Raw genomic sequence first — 20,039 nt, 5'->3', positions numbered from 1 at the left:
CCTACTGAAACACACTACACCTGAGCTCCATGAATATCAAAATCACTCAGCTTTTCATCCCTCTTGCTTGATGTCTTATGTTATTCAGATCAGAAACAGAAGCTCTGACAATGTCAGCATTTTAAAGCTATACCATGAATATTGTGCAGTGCTTTCACCCACATTTTGAGGTTGTAACTGTATTTTGCGGTGCATTTCCTTAATTACAGTTTTTCTCAGTCGCTTTGGTGCTTTTCTCAAATCACTATTAACATTTGCACAGCAGTTAGTGTATTTCTCAAAACATTTGGTGCAAACTGCAAAACCTAGTGGATAACCTGCAAAAGCAGGTCACTTGCTCAAAATCGATAATCCATTCCTCAAAAGCAAGTATTCATGTCAATGAAACTGCCGGTGTCATCAAAGTGAGAAGTCTTGACACCATCTTTATGAACAAGATAGTCAAATGGCTTTGTCATGTTTTCATTATGACAGTTCACAGTATTCTCTCAGTGTTTTCCAATCCAAAAAAGGTCAGAACTCGGTGACGCTACCTAAAAATGCTCAAGACAGCACTATACACTTTTTGTACAGCCATTTACAGGAAAATCTACAGAAAAGTTAGACATTCCTGTAGTTATGGAAGTAAGTGAGTACAAGACACTGAATATGTATGTTTCACATTTTTACTGTGTGGGCTGTTTGTAATTCTACAACACTGTGCAAAAGAAAAATACTCTACAGTCACCTATTTAGAATAAACATAAGAAACACCCTTTTGGTAGAGCTGTGCACAAATGTGAACAATATAACGGTACATATTGTAACTGAACATACGTAAATCCTGCTGGCACATCCAGACGTTCCTGTCTGTCTGACCACATATTCTCATCTACATCACAATGGATATCATCCCTTGCAATGCAATGAGGAAAGTATCTCCTGGAGTGACGAATCCACCCTCTGCATGACTCTGCTGTGATGTCGTCACATGCTGCATCCACGGCTGCTAGCAGTGCCATTTGCGCATGTGAATGCCGGTCAAAAACCTTCCACCTCCAGACAGAGAAAAACTCCTCTATCGGATTAAGGAATGGGGAGTAGGGAGGGAGATATTCAACCAGCATTCTATCATGTGTCAGACACAGATCCAATGTGGCCAAATACACCGTTATCCTCTATGACAGCACTTTGAATTCTTTCAACTTTATTGCATTGTATGCAATCACCCTTGCACAAATGGCTTCCTCTTGCTGCTGGGTAAAAACAGGCCTTCTTCCACCTCTGCGAGGTTGTTCACAGTGGTTCTTCCAACATTTGGTTGCATCTTCCGACCGCCCTCATCCATTGTGAGGTTGTGATTGACAACCCCCCCCCCCCCCCCCCCACACACACACACACACATCCTTACCCCTCTTCCACCATGCTGACCTCCCATTTCTGTGTCACAGAATTGTAAAAAATGGTACAAACGGAGTTTGCATGTTCTCCCCGTGTTTGCGTGGGTTCTCTCCGGGTAGTCCGGCTTCCTCCCACCGTCCAAAGACATGCACTTAGTGGGGATAGGTTAATTGGTTAATCCAAATTTCCCATAGGTGTGAATGTGCGAGCGAATGTGAGTGCAAATGGTTGTCTGTCCCTGTGTGTTGGCCCTGCGACAGATGGGCGACCTGTCCAGGGTGTACCCCGCCTCTCGCCCCATGACAGCTGGGATAGGCTCCAGCGCCTCCCGCGACCCTGAAAAGGATAAGCGGACGTGAATGGATGGTACAAACTATGTCCTGCTCGGTTCATATTTGCTTGCCAATTGAGGGTTCATGGGATTGATCCATGAGTGACTGTGAACAAGAGGCTTGTCAGTGGTTACAACTAATACTTCACACACCTCCTCATCAGTGAAAGCTGAAGTTCACCTGAGAGAAATTGTTCAATTTCGGGGACATTTCCAGGAAAAAATCATTTAAAAAAGGTATAAAATTTGCTTGACAGCATTTCACCAATTTTGTATGTAATGACTCAAGCAATGAAATGAAGACTATTAGTTTTATTGGGAACTAATAGTCTTTCAGCATCCAAAGGTATAGTTCATTTTGACTGACATGACATAAGAAAATGATAATGTTGTCGACCGCAGAGAATTGTATGAAAGCAACTGATACATGTCCAAGAGCATTTGCAATTTGTTCAGGGGAAGGAGAAATTGGTACCATAATGTGCAGAAATGACTAAATGTTATGGAGGTTGCACTAATGGTTTTGAGAATTATTATTCTGATCTGAGAAAAGCACCAAAGGGACTGAGAAAAACTGTAAACACAAGCATAAGAGGCAGAACAGAGAAGGAAATAAGAGAGCGTGCTCATGTGGTGGTGTGTGACAGACAGACTCTGACAGACTGCTCACAGTCCTGAAAAACAGGCACTTACAGAGTAATGGTGCGTGACTTCTTTTTTTTTTCGTAGCAGTCGGGCCACAATGTTAGAGCCCTGCAGTGTTGTCCTGGAAACACTTTCAGTTGTGTCTATTACTGAAAACACAGGTTTATGACACACCCTGAGGCACACCTGTACTGACAAACAAAAAAGAAAAAGAAACACACAAATCTCTTCCTTCCAAAAACCTACAGGGAACTTTAAAGGCAGACGATCGGACTGTGTTATTATTTTTGGGTCTAGTTTTACAATCAGACAGCTTCCTCTTTGGGTGGTGTTGAAATGTTAAACCAAAGGTGCCAGAGCTGAAGAGAATGTATGTGACGTCCACCCGCTCACCTTGACGTCTCATGGGCGTGCCACATGTGTCAGCTATTGATTGTGCATGAGAAAGTGGTGGAGAATTGACAAAGCACACAGCCGAGAGCACTGGCTAGATTTATGACTGTTAATGTTTGTTGTTGAACGTTTTACTTCGCCCATCGGAAGCTATGTTCCACAAAAATGAAGACAGAGTCATGAAGGATCCAAGGATTTCTTCAGGCAGACTTCCTTGCCAGCAAATATCTGCTCCTTTAGTCAGGTAAAGCGAGATGGTGGCAGTGGAGGTGGTGTTGGTGGCGGTGTCTCTCCTTTTCCTTAATGTGGAGGGAAACACATCTTAACTCAGAAACAGCAGCTGGATCGGTTTTCAGTCAGGATTATTAATCCAGATGGTTCATACAGATGCGCTCATATCTATAAATCACTTCCTTATGCGGCATCAAATAACATTAAAGTCATTTTTTAAGTCACAGAATCGAATTATTTACATTTTTTATTTGTTGTTATTTTGTATTTGCAAAGTAGTCACGCATTTTTTAAGGACTGATGTTACTGGTTATATAAGAATATAGGAGAGGATGCACCCTATGTGCCAATAACAATGACGCTTTCCATGGATGTGAAAGAAGACATTTAGTTATACAGTCAGTCCACTTACTCACTGTTATTCTGCTTGTTATTTAAAAAAATAGGAGGCAAAGTTTGGAGAATTGTACATGCAAATTATTTGCTGCCTAATAATAAGAGATTCAAATGAACATGAAAAAATAACTATTGATTCATGGTGTATGTACTCCATACATCATGTGCACTTTGAAGGTAATGAATTTGTTCTATTAGACCGCGCTCACTATCCTGAAATCGTTCAAGTGTTTCATTTGGCATTACTCATCTGTTAACAACCAGAACTGGAGATAAAACCTTTAAGACACATTTTAATTACAGCCTTTCAGCATTTGTTAGCATGGGTGTGATGGTAGGGCTTTTCTAGATTAGTATGACTCAGTCTGACTCTTTCTTCTGTCATATGTCAGAATAAATATAATAAAGCTTTAGCCCCCTGTGTTTATTTACTAAACTTAAACTTCTTCAACTTAACAGGGTGAAGAAGCCAGGCTCGCTTATCAGATGTTTCCACTTGCTGCAGACACACCTGGTGGTCATCGTTGTCCTCTTAGCAGGTATCTGACATCAGCTGTGACACAAAAGAGATGAAAAAACACGAAGACAATTGAGCGGAGGCGGCTGTTTAGTGGACCAACAGCTTTGAACCTCTAATTATAACCTGCAATGCATGGCATGCACACGCACACACATACAGTACGCACACAAATACCTTGAACTCTTTCATAATATACTGTAACCAGTTAGTCTAGTTTTGTTTATTAGTCGTACTGCTATTCTGAGAAAGGCACAAATGGAGAAGACTAAAAAAGACCACACAGAGAACAGGAAGTGAGGGAATGGAAATGCATTTCAATGACTTTGTGCAACTACCACAAAGTGCATTAATTTTTAAAGTGTTCTGTTTTTTTAAAAACAGAGTTTATGTGCTGAAAAAATTCAGAATTCCCATTTTCCAGCGTGTAGGATTTAAAAACCACATTAGGAACTTTGTACACTGAAACTGGATCATGTTAATGTCCATCAACGTGGTGTCTAGTGTTCAATACACACGATTGGCTTTTGGTCCCAAAACTCTCCATGAAGTTGCCAACAGTGGTAACTGAGAACTTTTTTCTTTTCCAATCAGGGCAAGCCTCCTGCAACCAGACCACTACAACTCCTTCCCCTTTTACTGTTTCTACTACAGCTCCACAAATATCAGGTAAATGAACCCTGATAAAATCTGCTCACCCCTTGGCTTTGTAGGAAAAACGTTTGTTTAATCTGTGTTACTGATTTGTATGTCACTCAGTGATATAAGTGTTTGATCTTCAAGCAAAACTTTAATACTTGGTTGACTTAGTATTTGGTTGAGAAACAAGCACAGAGATAACAAGTTTACTGATAGCTGGTCACAAGGTTTGCACACACCTCAGGAAGGATTTGGGGCGACTCCGCACGATATGCGGAGGCAGATTGGGTGGATTCTTTTATGTGAGGACCCATATGCAGACCACAGTGAGACGAAAATGGGAATTAACTAAAAGTGTGCCATTTATTAAGGCAGATACACCAAACGGGGGGAAAGCAACTAAACAGAGGTATGCCTGAACTGGGGAAACAGAACACAGAAGAGCCACGGGGGTAAAGCAGACGCGACGACAAAGGTCAGGGGAAAACTCACACTGTCAAGAACCTCAGTGTACACTTACGATAAGGACCCTGGAAGCAGATTAATGTGCAGCCACTCAGAACTATGTACAGGTTTATTAATAAACAAAGCAACTTGATGAAAACAAGGGAACCAAAACTACAAACTCAAGCCAGGGAAAAACTGGGAACAGAAAACCCTGGAGCGCCCGTAATCTGGACTGAGGGAAAACTGCAACAGAGAGGAGAAACACAATTACTAGAGTACTGAGGAATGGCACGTAACAGCCAGAAAAAGTTAAACGTCAGGGCTTATGATTAGAGCCGGACCATGAAACTCAGAGGGGGAAGAGTCCATGGAGGGAGTCTGAGGAGGCAGGAACGAGGATGGGAGGTGAACAGGCATGGGGACAGGCAGGTGGCAGGATTCCAGCGCCGAACGTCGTTCCCTAAGTACATAGACACAAGATGAAGATGAATTCCGAAGTTCTCCAGTAAATACAGAACTTACGAAGAGCCTAGTTACCACCGAGGGGTGACTAACGGACTGGCGAGGAGCAGCCATCTGCGCCGGGTGAAGTAGTCCCCCGGCGATTGTCTCGAATGGGATGCAGGTGTGTAGGAGATGGCGCAGCCCGAGGGTGTGGAGCCCATCTATGCCACTCCATGACCTTAATATGCTTCTTTAGCCACACCTTTGTTCCTCTGCAGCATATTTTAAGCCACTGTCATGTTGGAAGTTCCATCCATGACCCGTCTTTAGTATTCTGGCTCAGGGAAGAAGGTTCTCATCCTAGGTTTTATGGTACATGACCCTGTCAATAGCCGCTCAATGCAGCGAAGTCCCCTGTACCTAGCCCAAAGCATGATGTTTCCACCTCCGTGCTTGACTGTGGGGAGATTTTCTTTGGGTCATACTCAGCATTTCTCTTCCCTTTTGGCGTCATCTGACCACAGCACTTTCTCCCAAGGCTTCTCCTCCCCCAGGATGATCATGTAGGTCTACAATCTTGTCCCTGACATCCTTTGACCGTTCTTTGGTTGTGCTCATGATGGCGGAGAGGTTTAAATGAAAGAAACTGATTCTGTGTGCTTTATACACATAATGAATTGAGAGCAGGTGAATCTGCTCTTGATTGATCGATGTATTGAAATCTGTGTGTCACATGGGAACGCAGTCAGTCTGCAGGAGCCGGATTTCTGGTTGGGTAGAAATAATGTTTATTTCTCTAAATGACATACAAATGAATTCATAACTTTTATGTTATTTTTAAATGTATTTATTTATTTGAAAATTAGAGGCTGTTCATTTTTTTGCAAGTGAGCACTTCCACTTCCAGCAGGGGATCAAATAATTATTTCCCCCACTGTAGTTGACTTGTACAGGTAATAGTATTTAAGTAAATTAGGCTAAATAAAAATACAAAAAATTCTCAAAACTGGGGCACATTTTTGAATGGCCTGTTAACATTAACCACCATGAAAGCCATATAATTTGGAATGTAACAGAACAAAAGTGCTCCAAATGGCAAGAACAACACAAACAAGCTAACTATCTAAAACTCCACCCCTGTTAAAATTACCACAGAGCACAATATTTGCCATGGAAATTAAATATAGTTTGACATTTAAAATGAGCAGCCAGCTTCAGTTGCAACACATCAGGTGACTGTGAGTCACTTCATTTTTGGTATTTCTATTTTTGGCTCCCTTTCTCAGCCCTTAGATTGCCTCTTTGTTACAAGCAGCTGGTATGTTGTCCTCCGTTATAGAGTTTAGCAACTTTTGCCAATGATTCTCTTTGCTTTGTAATGCAGTATACTACTTTGTTGACATTACGGTGGATGTCACTGGACAGATCAAGAACGAATCTGAAATCATTGCCTGGGTATGTAACATGTACGACAGCAGGCTTATTAAAACACCAGATGTAATGCTTAAATCCTGTCAGCAAACCATATGCTCTTTTCCTCAGCTCAAGCAGGTTTTCAGCACCAAGCTGGAGAACTGCGTGCCTCCAAACCCTCCAGAAACTACTGCCACACCGACCTCCCCACAAACTACACCTGCAAGTACTGTCAGTGAGACAACACAAGTGGCCTCATCAACACTGAACACTTACAACAGCACAACAACTGCAGTAACCACATTACAGAGCAATAGTACAGGTGCAACATCCACGGCCTTAGAAGGCAACAGCACTACAGCAGCAACACCTACGGGAGGCAACAACTTCACAACCACTGCAACAACATTACAAGGCAACGGGACGACTACAACAGCAACACCAACAGGAGGCAACTTCACAACCACTGCAACAACATTACAAGGCAACGGGACAACTACAACAGCAACACCAACAGGAGGCAACTTCACAACCACTGCAACAACATTACAAGGCAACGGGACAACTACAACAGCAACACCAACAGGAGGCAACTTCACAACCACTGCAACAACATTACAAGGCAACGGGACAACTACAACAGCAATACCAACAGGAGGCAACTTCACAACCACTGCAACAACATTACAAGGCAACGGGACAACTACAACAGCAATACCAACAGGAGGCAACTTCACAACCACTGCAACAACATTACAAGGCAACGGGACGACTACAACAGCAACACCAACAGGAGGCAACTTCACAACCACTGCAACAACATTACAAGGCAACGGGACAACTACAACAGCAACACCAACAGGAGGCAACTTCACAACCACTGCAACAACATTACAAGGCAACGGGACGACTACAACAGCAACACCAACAGGAGGCAACTTCACAACCACTGCAACAACATTACAAGGCAACGGGACAACTACAACAGCAACACCAACAGGAGGCAACTTCACAACCACTGCAACAACATTACAAGGCAACGGGACGACTACAACAGCAACACCAACAGGAGGCAACTTCACAACCACTGCAACAACATTACAAGGCAACGGGACGACTACAACAGCAACACCAACAGGAGGCAACTTCACAACCACTGCAACAACATTAGCAACAAAAAGAAAACGGAAAAGAAGCTTGATACGTGTAGCTCGGGACGTTAGTGGCAATGGGACACAAAGCAGGTATGAGTGCAACTATTTCTATCAAATAAATGAACAGATGGAAAATGAGATTATGAATTTTCATGGAGCACTTTCTGTAATATATTGTGGCAACTGTGTTGTCGAACCCACACTGTGAAGATTTGTTACGTTTATCATTTAAGGTGAGATTACATTCAGAGTTATTGTAGTTTTGTATTTTTAAAATGTGTTTTTTTTGTTATTTCATTTTCGACTTTTTGTTTTAAATCAGTTTAGTTTCACTTAGTTTCTTTGTTTTTTCATTTCAGTTTAGTTTTTGTAAAAATATTTTGTTTTAGTTTAGTTTTTATTAATTTCATTCTTAGTTTAACATTTTTACCAAACTAAAAAAAAGCTCAAACTAAGAATTTTTTTTTATTTTAGTTCGATTTCCAAGTTAACAAAATCTTTTCAGCTAGTTTTTCATTTTTTCACATTTTTTACTTTTATTCTAGTCATGTTATAGTTTATTATTGTTAACAAAAAGTTTTTTTTCACATCTGCTTTTACTTTAGTTTTAGTTTAGTTTTAACTTTGATTATTTCCTTTGCTGACAGCAGCCAAAAGTTGCAGCTAATGAGATGCCTGCACACTGAATTTCCAATATTTCCCCCCTCTTGTATCCCCTTGAATAAGCATTAAGCAAAATAAGCAACGCTTGTTTGACTTTTTCATAAAGCTGGAGATCATATGAGCAGTTGCACAATCAGTCCTAATTCCACTGAGATGACGAATCATATCAGTTAGTCCTGACACCCATTAACCTTATCTCCATTTACTTTTCAGTTCGAACACTAATGTCATAAATACAACGGGCCTATTTCAAGTGAGTGAGCACATAATTGTGTCTGTAGGTTTCTGTAAATGAAAAAGATCACTTGAATTTAGCCTGATTTGTGTTTTACCAGGGAATGGAAGTGTCATGCGTGACAAAAACTGAAATAAGGTAAGTGAAGTAAAGACATTCAAGTCATTGAAATAAGCTTATCTCATGATCCCTACATTAACACTGATCTTATGCTGCAGAAACACCACGTGCTCTGTGACGCTGAAGCTGAGTCAGGCGGTGTCTTCATGTTGTATCCTCCGCACTCTCTGCGCAGCCACTAACACTTCATCTGATTTTTACGTGCTGGGGAAAAAGGCAGATAGAGTGGGTGAGTGATGCATAGTTACCTACCTGATACGTTTGCAGGATGTTATAAAAGTAACAATGTAATAAATCCTCTGTGTCGCTTAACAGGTCAGCTTCAAAATGTGTGCAATAACAGCAGCACAGTAGAAAACAGCTGCATTTACACTGGTCAAGACAACGCAGCATGGTAAGATCCTCAGTACGGGCAGTCTGTGCTTTCCCAAGTGCTAAATGTTAACTGATTAATCAAAGATAAATTATACTTTTTAAATTCATACTTTAGTTTTGTGAAATTCCATGTTTGTTTGTTTGTTTTTTACAGTAATGAGTCTGCAGCTGCATATGTGGTTCCACCAAGTAATTCAACTAACTGCAGTGCAGGTGAGCTCCAAACTATTCAATGTAAGCATAGTTAAGCTCAGTTTAAATGGACCAACCATGAAAACAAACAAACAACATCATTGCATCAATACATGAATTAGACTGTTACTGCTACTGAAACCTGATGAAGCAACACACTTGTGTTAAAAGACACCAGGAAATACTTCAGGGCATGTCAGGAAACACACATTTCAAAAGAATAATATTAATTAGTCTCAGTTACAGTTAACATTATACCTGGATACCAAATCGTGTGGACACGCTACAGAGCATTTGCGGATTATATAGGATTAATTGTTCTGTGAGTGTTTTAGCAGATGCCTAAAAATAGAAAATGGTTAAAAACCCTGTTCTGTACAAAGCATCTGGTTAATTTAGCTTATCATAATAACTGGAAACATAAGGAAACTCATTAAGCTTTTGATTGCATGCCAGGTTAGCCAGCAGCTCGGGGTTGCTTCATACTTGCAACACAGACAATTAAAAACTGAACAAATAAGATTGTAAAAAAGCAAAATGCACAAGATTCTTCTAAATATTTTTTCTAAATGTATTTTTCCCTTAAAGTGTAAAAGTAGAGTCTTGAAGGTGCCTTGATTCGATCCACACTGTAAACCATCATGCTTTGACTTTGTTTCAGGCAACATCACCACAAGCAACTGCAACTGCTCTGACTACTGCAGTGGATCAGGTTAGTGTCACCTATCAAAACCATTTGCATTATGATGTAAATCACACAGTCTGAAAGCTTGGTGACTTGATTATCTTTCCTTTTTTTTGTTTCTTTGTTTTTTAGATGCATACTACACTTTTAATATTTCCATACAAGATCCCAATATAAACTATTTAAATGTCACCAACCTGGTAATCTTCCATTCACACAGAACACAAATACATATAAATAAACAAATCATTAATGTAAAAATCATATGAATAAATTCTTGGAGCATCAATGAATCATTAATATCTTCAACTGTAACAGATTTCTCAGCTGCGACAGCTTCCACCTTGCTCTCCAAGTGTAGCGTAAGTTTTGTTTTTTGTCACCAGTTTTTAAATAAATAAATACCTTTTTATCACATGTAAAATACAAAAAATAATAACAATCTTGTAATATTCCCTTGCAGAGGTCTATGTCCAGTGTCCATTAATGCATCTGAGTACAAGGTATTCAACCACCAAATTATGATATTATTGCCTTCATGTTTTTCTATCTCTGTTATGATGATTTAGGGCCAAAGCAAGTTTTCAAAATGTAAGTAAGGCATTTAGGTTGCATTAGGGAAAAAGATAACCTTAAAAAAATCAATTAAACTGAATTGAATTTCTTTATTTGACTTAAAGGAGATTCAATCTATTCATCTAGATTAACATCTTTTGAGTTGTTCATTTTTGAAGATATCAGCTGTAGAGATGTCATTTTGTCAGTAATGTCTTTTTGAACATTACTGACTTTTACCCCAAAAATACTCCAGTTTCACATGACAAGAAACTCACCATGTAATGGAATCTCACAGGAAAAATATAGTTTATGTCCAAAGGAATTTGCATTTCATGTGTTATTATTATATTAACACGTTAAAAATGTTTTAGTAGTTTCCTTTATTACGTTCATTTAAAGTTATTTTTCTAAAACTGACATTTCTACACAGGACGCAAACGTGGCATGTGCAAGCACGTCAACAAAGTGAGTCCAGCTATGTTAGAACATTTGTCTAAAACTCACATTAAATCTCACTGATGCATCTGTTGCATTTGAACACTAGGCTAAAATTGTTGTTGTTGTCTTTTTGTTTTTTCCGTTATAGCCTTCAAAGCTGTAGCGTGATTCTGGCCTTTGCCCGTGAGGTCCCCGTCTGTGATGTAGCAAATGCTGTGGTGTATCTGCTTCAGTCTAAGGAACAAATCAGTTTCAGCGGGCATGTGATCCGAGCGGGTGTGTATACTAACCAAAATAAAACAAGATGAGGACTGAAATATCAGCTCAAGCAGTCAAAAAATAAGTGACGACTTGTGCAAAGCTTGTGCAAAGCTTCTCATTGGTGCTTTTGTGTTTCCACAGCAATTTGTGGAAATTTACAAGCCAATGTCAGCCTGCAGTCTGAGTTCACATGGGTCAGCACGGACATAAAGCCTGCAGATTTCTGTGCTGCAGCAAAGTCTAGCAGCCTCACTTGGTTTGTATGACCTTAATATCCTGCACACTAACCACATTTATACAAAATGTGCTGCAACAGATCAAAAGGATCCAAAGTAAAATGTTACTTCTTTATTTCTTTTTAATAGTCAAAAACAAAACAATGTGGTTATGCAGCTGCAGGACAGTTGTGATCTTCAAAACGTGTCTACCACCACAACCAGCCCAAATGTGACAACCGTGCAACCAAACAGCACTGCCACCAGCACCACCAACAACAGCACTGCCACTACCACCAGCTCTGCTAATAGCACTACAATTGCTGTAAATGCAACTTCAATGCCGCTGAATACAACACAAGGAGTGAATCTAACCACCACCACCAGTGCTGCTAATGTCTCAGTGCCAGCAACAGTCAACACTACTACAACTACAGCTATCACTACCGCTAATAACTCAAGTACGGGTAACACAACTACAACCAAGTCTCCTACACTCACCGTTACTACAGCCACCACAAATCCGAACACTTCTGTGACGACAACTGGAAGTACAACAACAAATTCGTCAGGTTTGTGATCACTTCAGTTGCGTGCACAACTCTGTGGCAATGCTTTCCTTATCATAGCGTCACTGTCTCGTCAAATTGTGTTGACAGCAGCTGAGGCCCAAGCCAACGCACTGCTTGACGAGACGAAAGACGTGTCCAAACTGAACTCCAGCCAGGTGAATCAGCTGGTGTCTAAGCTGGAGGCTCTGTTATCAGGCCCAAATGTCAGCATAGGGCTGGGGAACACATCAGTCAACATTGTCAGCAATCTCCTGGGTGCTTCTCCATCTGTGCTGTCACAGTCCTCCAACAGGTTACAGATTTATTTATTTATTTATTTATTTATTTATTGTGGTCTTTTTACATTAATATTTCATGGGGTGGACAATGCATTTGACCCATACTGTTTTTATTTTTATTTTACTCACAACAATAACCAGATATGGGCTCTAAAGAACACCAACAAAACCCCAGTTTTCCTCTTCCATCCATAGGAGGACAAAACACCTCAATTCCAACTCTTATTTTCATCTTTTTTTAACCAGTAGGGGAGACCGGGGATAGTTGTAACATTTTTGACATTTCTGTCTGTAAATTGAAGCTCTTTTAAGGTAGTGGATTCAAAATGTAATGCAAAGTATTTACATGTCTCTGCTATTAAATAGTGCAGTTATTTTCTCTGCAGCACAATTACCCATTGCATGGTATGGTCTCAAACACGAAGAGTGAAATGTTACAATTAACCCCATAGTCTGGGTTAGTTGTAACATATCCTGGGGTGAAATGTAACACAATGAAATAAGGGTACTAACAAAACATTAACGTGTAATCTTTGTTTATTCAACACATGAATGCACTTACATCCATTTATGTAGCTCTGTGTGTGTGTGACAGAATGCAGAAATCTAGCTTTTGAACATATTCCAACCCCCCAAAAAAGACAAATTATGGAATTTTCTGAAACTGAATATTTCATTAATTTTTTGTTGGTCTTCCTTGAGTTTGGCCTCATTGGCTCAGTGGGCATTATAACCTACAACTCTTGCACCAATTTTGAACATAACAATGAAGCTGAAAAAATGTAGTTGTTCACCAGCATCGCAATTCCATTACTTTTTATCATGGCTTACCTTGGTGTGGTTTGCAAAGTGCTTCAGAAAGATGAGGAAATCTGTTTCTTGCACCCATCCTGACTTATTTCCACTACCAGTACTTCCTACTGGTCCATCTCTGACACAGTGGTCTGCATAATGTATGTGTGGGAACACAAACAGTGGAGGAATTGTGTTGCCAATGGCATTACCGCATATACAAATGCGACCAGTGAACCTCTCTCTGCTGATGTCGTTGTCCCAACTTGTTTAATATAAGTTAAAGTAATAGTGTGGTAAGTTGTAACATCTGCATTATTGTTACAACTAACCCAGACTGTTGCTGTTACAACTGACCCAGACTCCTATAGCCATGAACTCGCTAACATTACAGGCAATGGCTAAAACATTAGCACTAAAGACCTACACAGAATATATCCCCATAGACATACAAATAACATAATTTAAGTTTGATGAGTTTAACTGCAAAGCAGATAATGCTATTACAAATTGAAATAAAGTAGAAAAACTTACTTTTTGGCATACAAATTACTTTTTTTCATGTTAAATTGTCTGTGTTTGACAAAATGTGCTGATTTTTCACATGTGATAGCAGAACTGAGTTGGGCATGCACAGGATGAGTCACATCATTTGAAACTTAGCCCTGATTGGAGAAATTGGAAGTGTTACAACTGACCCACGTTACAACTATCCCCGGTCTCCCCTAATATTGCTTCTTGTTGTAATTAAAGAAATGACACGTACTATTATTTATTCATTTATTCTCACCAGGATAATAGGGATCGTTGATACAGTGGGGCTCAAGCTGGTTGTTGGAGGGACGGCTCAGACCATTTTGTCCCCGGCTGTTGCTCTGTCAGTGAAACCAGCAGATGGCGCCAACTTTCAGAAAACAACTTTTTCCATCTCAAGCCCCACCAATGTGGAGGTAGGGAAGAATAACTTTCACTTTTGTACAAGTGCTTTGTGTCTCATATAACACAGCATTTCCAGCTTTGTCTAGAGAAGCCTGTAGAAGATATTTAGTGCCTTTTTACTGTCGATTTAATTTTTTATGATTATTTTAACAGGGAGGTTGGAGTAATTGTTTTAGGTTGTAATTGGCATATTTAAAAGAAGAAGAAGAATATACTAACTCAGATTTTGTGTATTTTGTGTATTTGCATGTGTAGTTCAGATTAAACTAAATTTAAAACTACATTTATTTATTTCAGCTTTTCAGAGTAAAGTGGTTCAGTCAAAAACAGGATCAATTCATAAAATACAACAAATTGGTTTAATCATGTGACTTGTTTTTGCTTTTAAAAACACAACCAGGTGATCTAGGTCAGAAATTCTGACGGTTTCTTTTCCTCACAATGACATGACATGATTTGTCAGTAAATCCCTGGATTACACTTGTGAATGTGGGTGTAATACTAAATGTTTTGACGAATAAGCAGCCATTTTGCCACTATTTGGAAGAACAAAGCTGCTCCTCCAAATAGTGATCTCTAGTAGAGAGACGCCAGTTGCCCCAAATAGAAAACAGGGTAAAAAAAAAACAAACAAACAAAAAAAAACAACTCTCGGATGATCGAGTCTGTTAAGCTTGAGGCCCATATGTGTTACAGGTCCGTGGGAATCCCAGACTGAGAAGGAGCGTGACAACAAACTCCTCGATCCCTCAGGGCTCCGTCACGCTGCCTGCCTCTCTCACTCAGAATCTCACATCTCAGGAACAGCAGCAGGTCTCCAGAGTTCAGTTCAATTTCTACCAGAAGAGCACCGTATTCCAGGTCTGACAGTTCAACCAGCAGTCCCCTTCTTATTCACCACTAACAAAAACGCCAACTTACATTATTTTTAATGTAGTGTTTTAAATCTGATACTTACACACTCTTTACAAACTTGTTTTGTTGTCTCTAAATGGCTACACAGGACAAATCCCTGGGAGTACGCAGGCTTAACAGCGGGATCCTAGGAGCAAGTGTCGCCAACCTGTCAATCACAGGACTCCGAGACAATGTTATAATCACCCTAAAAAACCAAGAGCCTATTCCGGTAAGCCTGGTTTCACCAACTGTCATTTAAAGGCAAATTAAAAGGAAATGGTTGTGTCCTCATAGAGAAATTTACTTCTGGAGGAAGCATTGCCTAAGGGCTTCGGCTACAGGTATAACCAGACAAACCAAGCCAGTTTGTAGCAGCGCACACATGCCGGAGCTATACGACCGAGCTACACATGTGTGTGTGGTTAAATGTAGCAGCAATAGGCCACAAACATGCTGTAAAAGCAACACATCCTTAACAGAGAGAGAGAGATAGAGAGAAAACTATCACGTGCAATTAAAGATGATAAACTCTTTTTCTCAAATTACAGGCAAATTTTGTGGCAACGTGTGTTTTCTGGGACTTTGCATTAAATGGTAAGTTGTCCAGCCATGAGTTAAGAGCTTCAGTGAACACAAACAGACGTGTAAAAACACGAGTCGTGTTTGTTTTCTGCCCACAGATGGATCGGGTGGCTGGAGCTCAAATGGCTGTTCTGTCCAAAATAGCACAGACAGTGAGACAATTTGTGGCTGCAACCATTTAACCAGTTTTGCCATCCTGCTGGTAAGATCACCAAAATACATTTTGTCATGTATGTTGTCATGTTTGGTTATTATTCATTAGAATAATAACACTTTTGGGGGGCATCTCCTTCATAAAGGACCTCTCCAGGCAGCCTATAACCAGTCGTGTCCAGAGCACCATCCTTACCTTTATCACATACATTGGCTGTGGAATCTCTGCTATCTTCCTGGCTGTCACCATCCTCACCTACTTGGCCTTTGGGTACGTATAGAAATCCAGAAAATAGATGATCTAGATCTGTTATTCATTACTTATTGCTAAAGCTCTATGAATTTTTTTTCTTTTTTTTTTGCTCGCTGAGGTATTTTTTACATGTTGTCTTCATAATTTCGCCTAAACAGCAAGTTGCGCAAAGACATCCCATCCAAAATCCTGATCCAGCTGTGCTTTGCGCTGCTCCTGCTGAATCTGGTCTTCCTGGTGGACGCCTGGCTGGCGCTCTACCCAGACGCCGTGGGCCTTTGCATTTCCACTGCCTGGTTCCTTCACTACTTCTTGTTAGCTGCCTTCACATGGATGGGTCTCGAGGCCGTCCACATGTACGTGGCACTTGTGAAAGTCTTCAACGTCAATGTATCGCACTACATGCTGAAGTTCTCGCTGGCTGGATGGGGTATCCCGATGATCGTGGTCATTATTGTCATTGCAATTGACAAAAACAACTACGGTCTCGTTTCCTATGGAAGGTTTAGTGATGGCACTACTGATGAGTTGTGAGTACTTTATTTGTAATCTCATTATTGCACATTATCCTACATAAAATCCATGATATAAAACCTCAGAACAACCTTTAATTCTCCTCCGACTCTCCCACAGCTGCTGGCTGAAAAATGACATCGCCTTCTACGTGGCAGTGGTGGCCTATTTCTGCGTCATTTTTATATTTAACTTCATCATGTTTATTGTAGTTATGGTCCAGCTGTGCCGGATAAAAAAACAAAACCCTCAAAATCTCCAGCACCGCAGCACACTGCAGGATGTGCGCAGTGTGTTGGGGATAACCATCCTGCTAGGCCTCACGTGGGGCTTTGCCTTTTTTGCCTGGGGGCCCGTTAACCTGGCGTTCATGTACCTCTTTGCCATCTGTAACTCCCTGCAAGGTGAGCTGACATTTTCTGAGCTGGTTTGTGAAATAATGGTGATTTCACTCAAATCTGGTCCGTTTACATAGTAATTCTGCTGTTTTCCTTTCTTTTGTCCTCAATTTTAACCAGTTTTTATTGACGTCATCCTCTTCTCTTATTTTAACAACAAAAATACAATCGCATCTTTTTCTCTAATTGGTTTTTAAATGCTCCTCTAAGTAACTACTGCACTGTGAAACGTGGCATTAACAAACACGCTTGTTTTGTAGGTTTCTTTATATTCGTGTTCCACTGTGCAGTGAAGGAAACCGTGAGGAGGCAGTGGAGGACCTATCTGTGCTGCGGCAAAATGAGACTATCTGAGAACTCAGGTTAGCGGTGTTCGTTTTATACTGTGTGCCTCAAACTGGTGAAGGTTACTCCTTTATTTGGTTTCATTTAAGAAATAAGTTTATCGACTGTGGGATTGCGTGGGTTCTATCCGAGTACACGTAGACATGCAGTTAGTGGGGTTAGCTGAATTGGTAATTCTAACTTGTCCATAGGTGAATGTGAGTTCAAATGGTTGCCTGTCTCTATGTGTTAGTCATGCAACAGACTGGTGACCTGTCCGTACCCTGCCTCCTGCCCTAAGACAGCTGGGATAGGCTCCAGCGGAAGAGAATGGATGGACTGTGCGATAATTGCAATTCACAATCACGTTTACCTTCATCATGTGGGTCTTTTTTTTAACAGAATGGAGTCGCACTGCAACACAGAAGACGGCAAAGAAGTCATCGCTGACCAACAACACATCTCTTCATTCCAGTACCTCACGTGGCAATAACTCTTCCAGCTCCTCTTTCCTCAACAGTGACATTTCAGAACAGAGTGATGGGATCGGTACGAACTGACATTTTTGCGTTTCTTCTGTCATTGCTGCAACTCTTAGAATATATCAATTTCCCTTTTTGAAATAATGACAGTAGCACTGTTTTACAGGTAGCCCATATGCAGACAGAGTAATCACAGCAGATGAAGACTCAAATATGGATGTGGTCCTCAACGAGATCAACATGCGGCACAGACACTCACAAACTTCTTGATAGTGGAGGGACAAAGCTGCCTCTCTCAGCGCTCTTTTATATATATATATATATATATATATATATATATATATATATATATATATTTGTACAATATAATGTAACTGAACAGAGTAATTTATGTACAAGCTATCTGCAGGCCATATGTATTAGCTAAATGACTTTATAAACGAAACTTACTGTTTTAACATCTTATTTCCCCTATTGTATTCTTACAGATATTCTGAACACTAAAGTATTATATATTATTAATATTCAAAGTAAATTAATTTCACTAATGTAACCCACTAAATCTTTCACACAGACCTACATTTCTAATAAAAAAAATTAAGTTAATAACAAAGATTTCACTTTTAAAACAGTGTTGAAATGTATGCATGCTTACATAATTGCTCTAATGGTCTAACAAACAAATTTAAAAGCACCTAAAGTAAAGTAAGATGTTTTGATGTGTCACAGCAGGGGAAGCATAGCTGTATTAATCATGCTGCATTTCCAGTTAGTGTCCAAGAGAGCCGTGACAATGTAAACAGCATGCACTTAAGCAGGATGTCTGGAAAAGCCATTGGAGCGTTTACCCTTGATACAAGACTTTCGATTCCTCCACTGATCGGACATTTGGTGGCACACATACTGTCTTTTACATTCAAGTGAAATTAAAGTTTTCACTGGTCTCTATTGCAGTGCTGTAAAAAGTCCAACCTTACTGCTTCCAAAGAAACTAATAGGGCAAATATCAGCCAAATGCACTTGATTAACTGGTCATCAGAAAGTTTGAGCACCTCCATTAAAGCAGAAGCTAGGTCTCTTTGCTGGTGGGGCAAAAACACTCGACTCTACAGGCGTTGGTATGTTCAGGTAATGACAGTACAGTCATACTGGTTCAGACTTTTTTCTGACTTGTTTGGAAGAGTTCCTGAGAGGAAGTGTGATCTCTAGAAAAAGAATACAGCAACACAGCTTAGGTTTGCAAAGTTGCATCTGGGGGAAAAAAAAAACAACAAAAAAACCCACAAGATATGTCCTTTGGTGCTAATACGCCGTGTTTGGTTTTCACCAGAGATGGCACCGTGTGTTATGGCCAAATACCTCATACCATTGTCAAGTACGGTGGTGGAAGGGTGATGATTTGGGCTTGTTTTGCAGCCACAGTACCGTTGAATCAACTAGGATATCCTCTGCATATGTTCAGGACAATAGAATACAGCAGAATAATGAATTGAAATCTAATCTAAGGAAGTATTCACCAACAGCAAAGATGATGGTAGAAGTAAAAGTTCCCTGGAGGGACCTCCCAGCAAATTCCTCCCAATGTCAGACCATGCAATACTCAAACTGTGAGAAACTTAAAAACAAAACGGACTCTAGCATTTAACAGGCTGAGGCCTGTAAAGACTGAAGTATGGCTTGTTTGGAAACATTGCTAGCAGAAAACTTTCTCCGTAAAAAGAATATAGCAGCACATGTTAGGTTTGCAAAGTTGCATTTGAATGAGTAATAAGAGTTCTGGAATAACAATTCTGTATACAGTACCAGAGTACTCTGGAGTCAAACTGATAAACGTCACTAGTTAACTACTGGGTTAAATGGTACACCAATTAAATTAAACCAGTTGGTAGTTTACCAGAGTTTTCATAACACACCACACAGCGTCACTAGTATGGCATCTGTGTAAACATGTCACAGAATGAGAAACCCAATACATTCTAAGCAAATGCAAAAGCTGCTGCAGCAGTTTGACATTTTTAACCTCTGCCTTATTTTTTAGATTTGATTAGTTAAGCTTTAAGATTTTGGCTGACAAACTGGTACTTTAAGTTTTGGACAAATATTAGTTCTTAGGAGGAAAACAGT

At 40.1% G+C, this 20,039-nt stretch overlaps 1 protein-coding gene across 2 annotated transcripts; it reads left to right on the top strand.

The window, feature by feature from the left end:
- The first annotated feature begins 2,655 nt into the window (after positions 1-2,655).
- Positions 2,656-18,863, top strand: LOC309716281 (uncharacterized protein). Of its 2 annotated transcripts, none has more exons than XM_082550005.1 (30): positions 2,656-2,993; positions 3,836-3,915; positions 4,488-4,562; positions 6,808-6,878; positions 6,966-8,080; positions 8,867-8,906; positions 8,989-9,026; positions 9,107-9,237; positions 9,324-9,402; positions 9,538-9,596; positions 10,237-10,287; positions 10,393-10,460; positions 10,579-10,622; positions 10,724-10,763; positions 11,249-11,283; positions 11,405-11,532; positions 11,659-11,773; positions 11,883-12,304; positions 12,392-12,596; positions 14,168-14,324; positions 15,010-15,174; positions 15,317-15,439; positions 15,759-15,804; positions 15,891-15,994; positions 16,092-16,216; positions 16,357-16,728; positions 16,832-17,115; positions 17,370-17,471; positions 17,836-17,982; positions 18,082-18,863. In XM_082550005.1, the coding sequence occupies exons 1-30, from the start codon at positions 2,902-2,904 to the stop codon at positions 18,183-18,185; spliced, it is 4,617 nt and encodes a 1,538-aa protein (XP_082406131.1). In that variant the 5' UTR covers positions 2,656-2,901; the 3' UTR covers positions 18,186-18,863. The 2 variants fall into 2 exon arrangements, with proteins under 2 accessions (XP_082406131.1, XP_082406132.1); XM_082550006.1 differs by having other exon boundaries at positions 2,657-2,993; positions 12,395-12,596.
- The last annotated feature ends 1,176 nt before the right edge of the window (positions 18,864-20,039 follow it).

Source organism: Aulonocara stuartgranti, assembly GCF_965226115.1.
Source record: "Aulonocara stuartgranti genome assembly, chromosome: 10".
In the NCBI taxonomy this organism is placed as follows: domain Eukaryota; kingdom Metazoa; phylum Chordata; class Actinopteri; order Cichliformes; family Cichlidae; genus Aulonocara; species Aulonocara stuartgranti.
The sequence above is the reverse complement of the archived record's forward strand: the minus strand, read 5'-3'. Positions and strand labels throughout refer to the sequence as shown.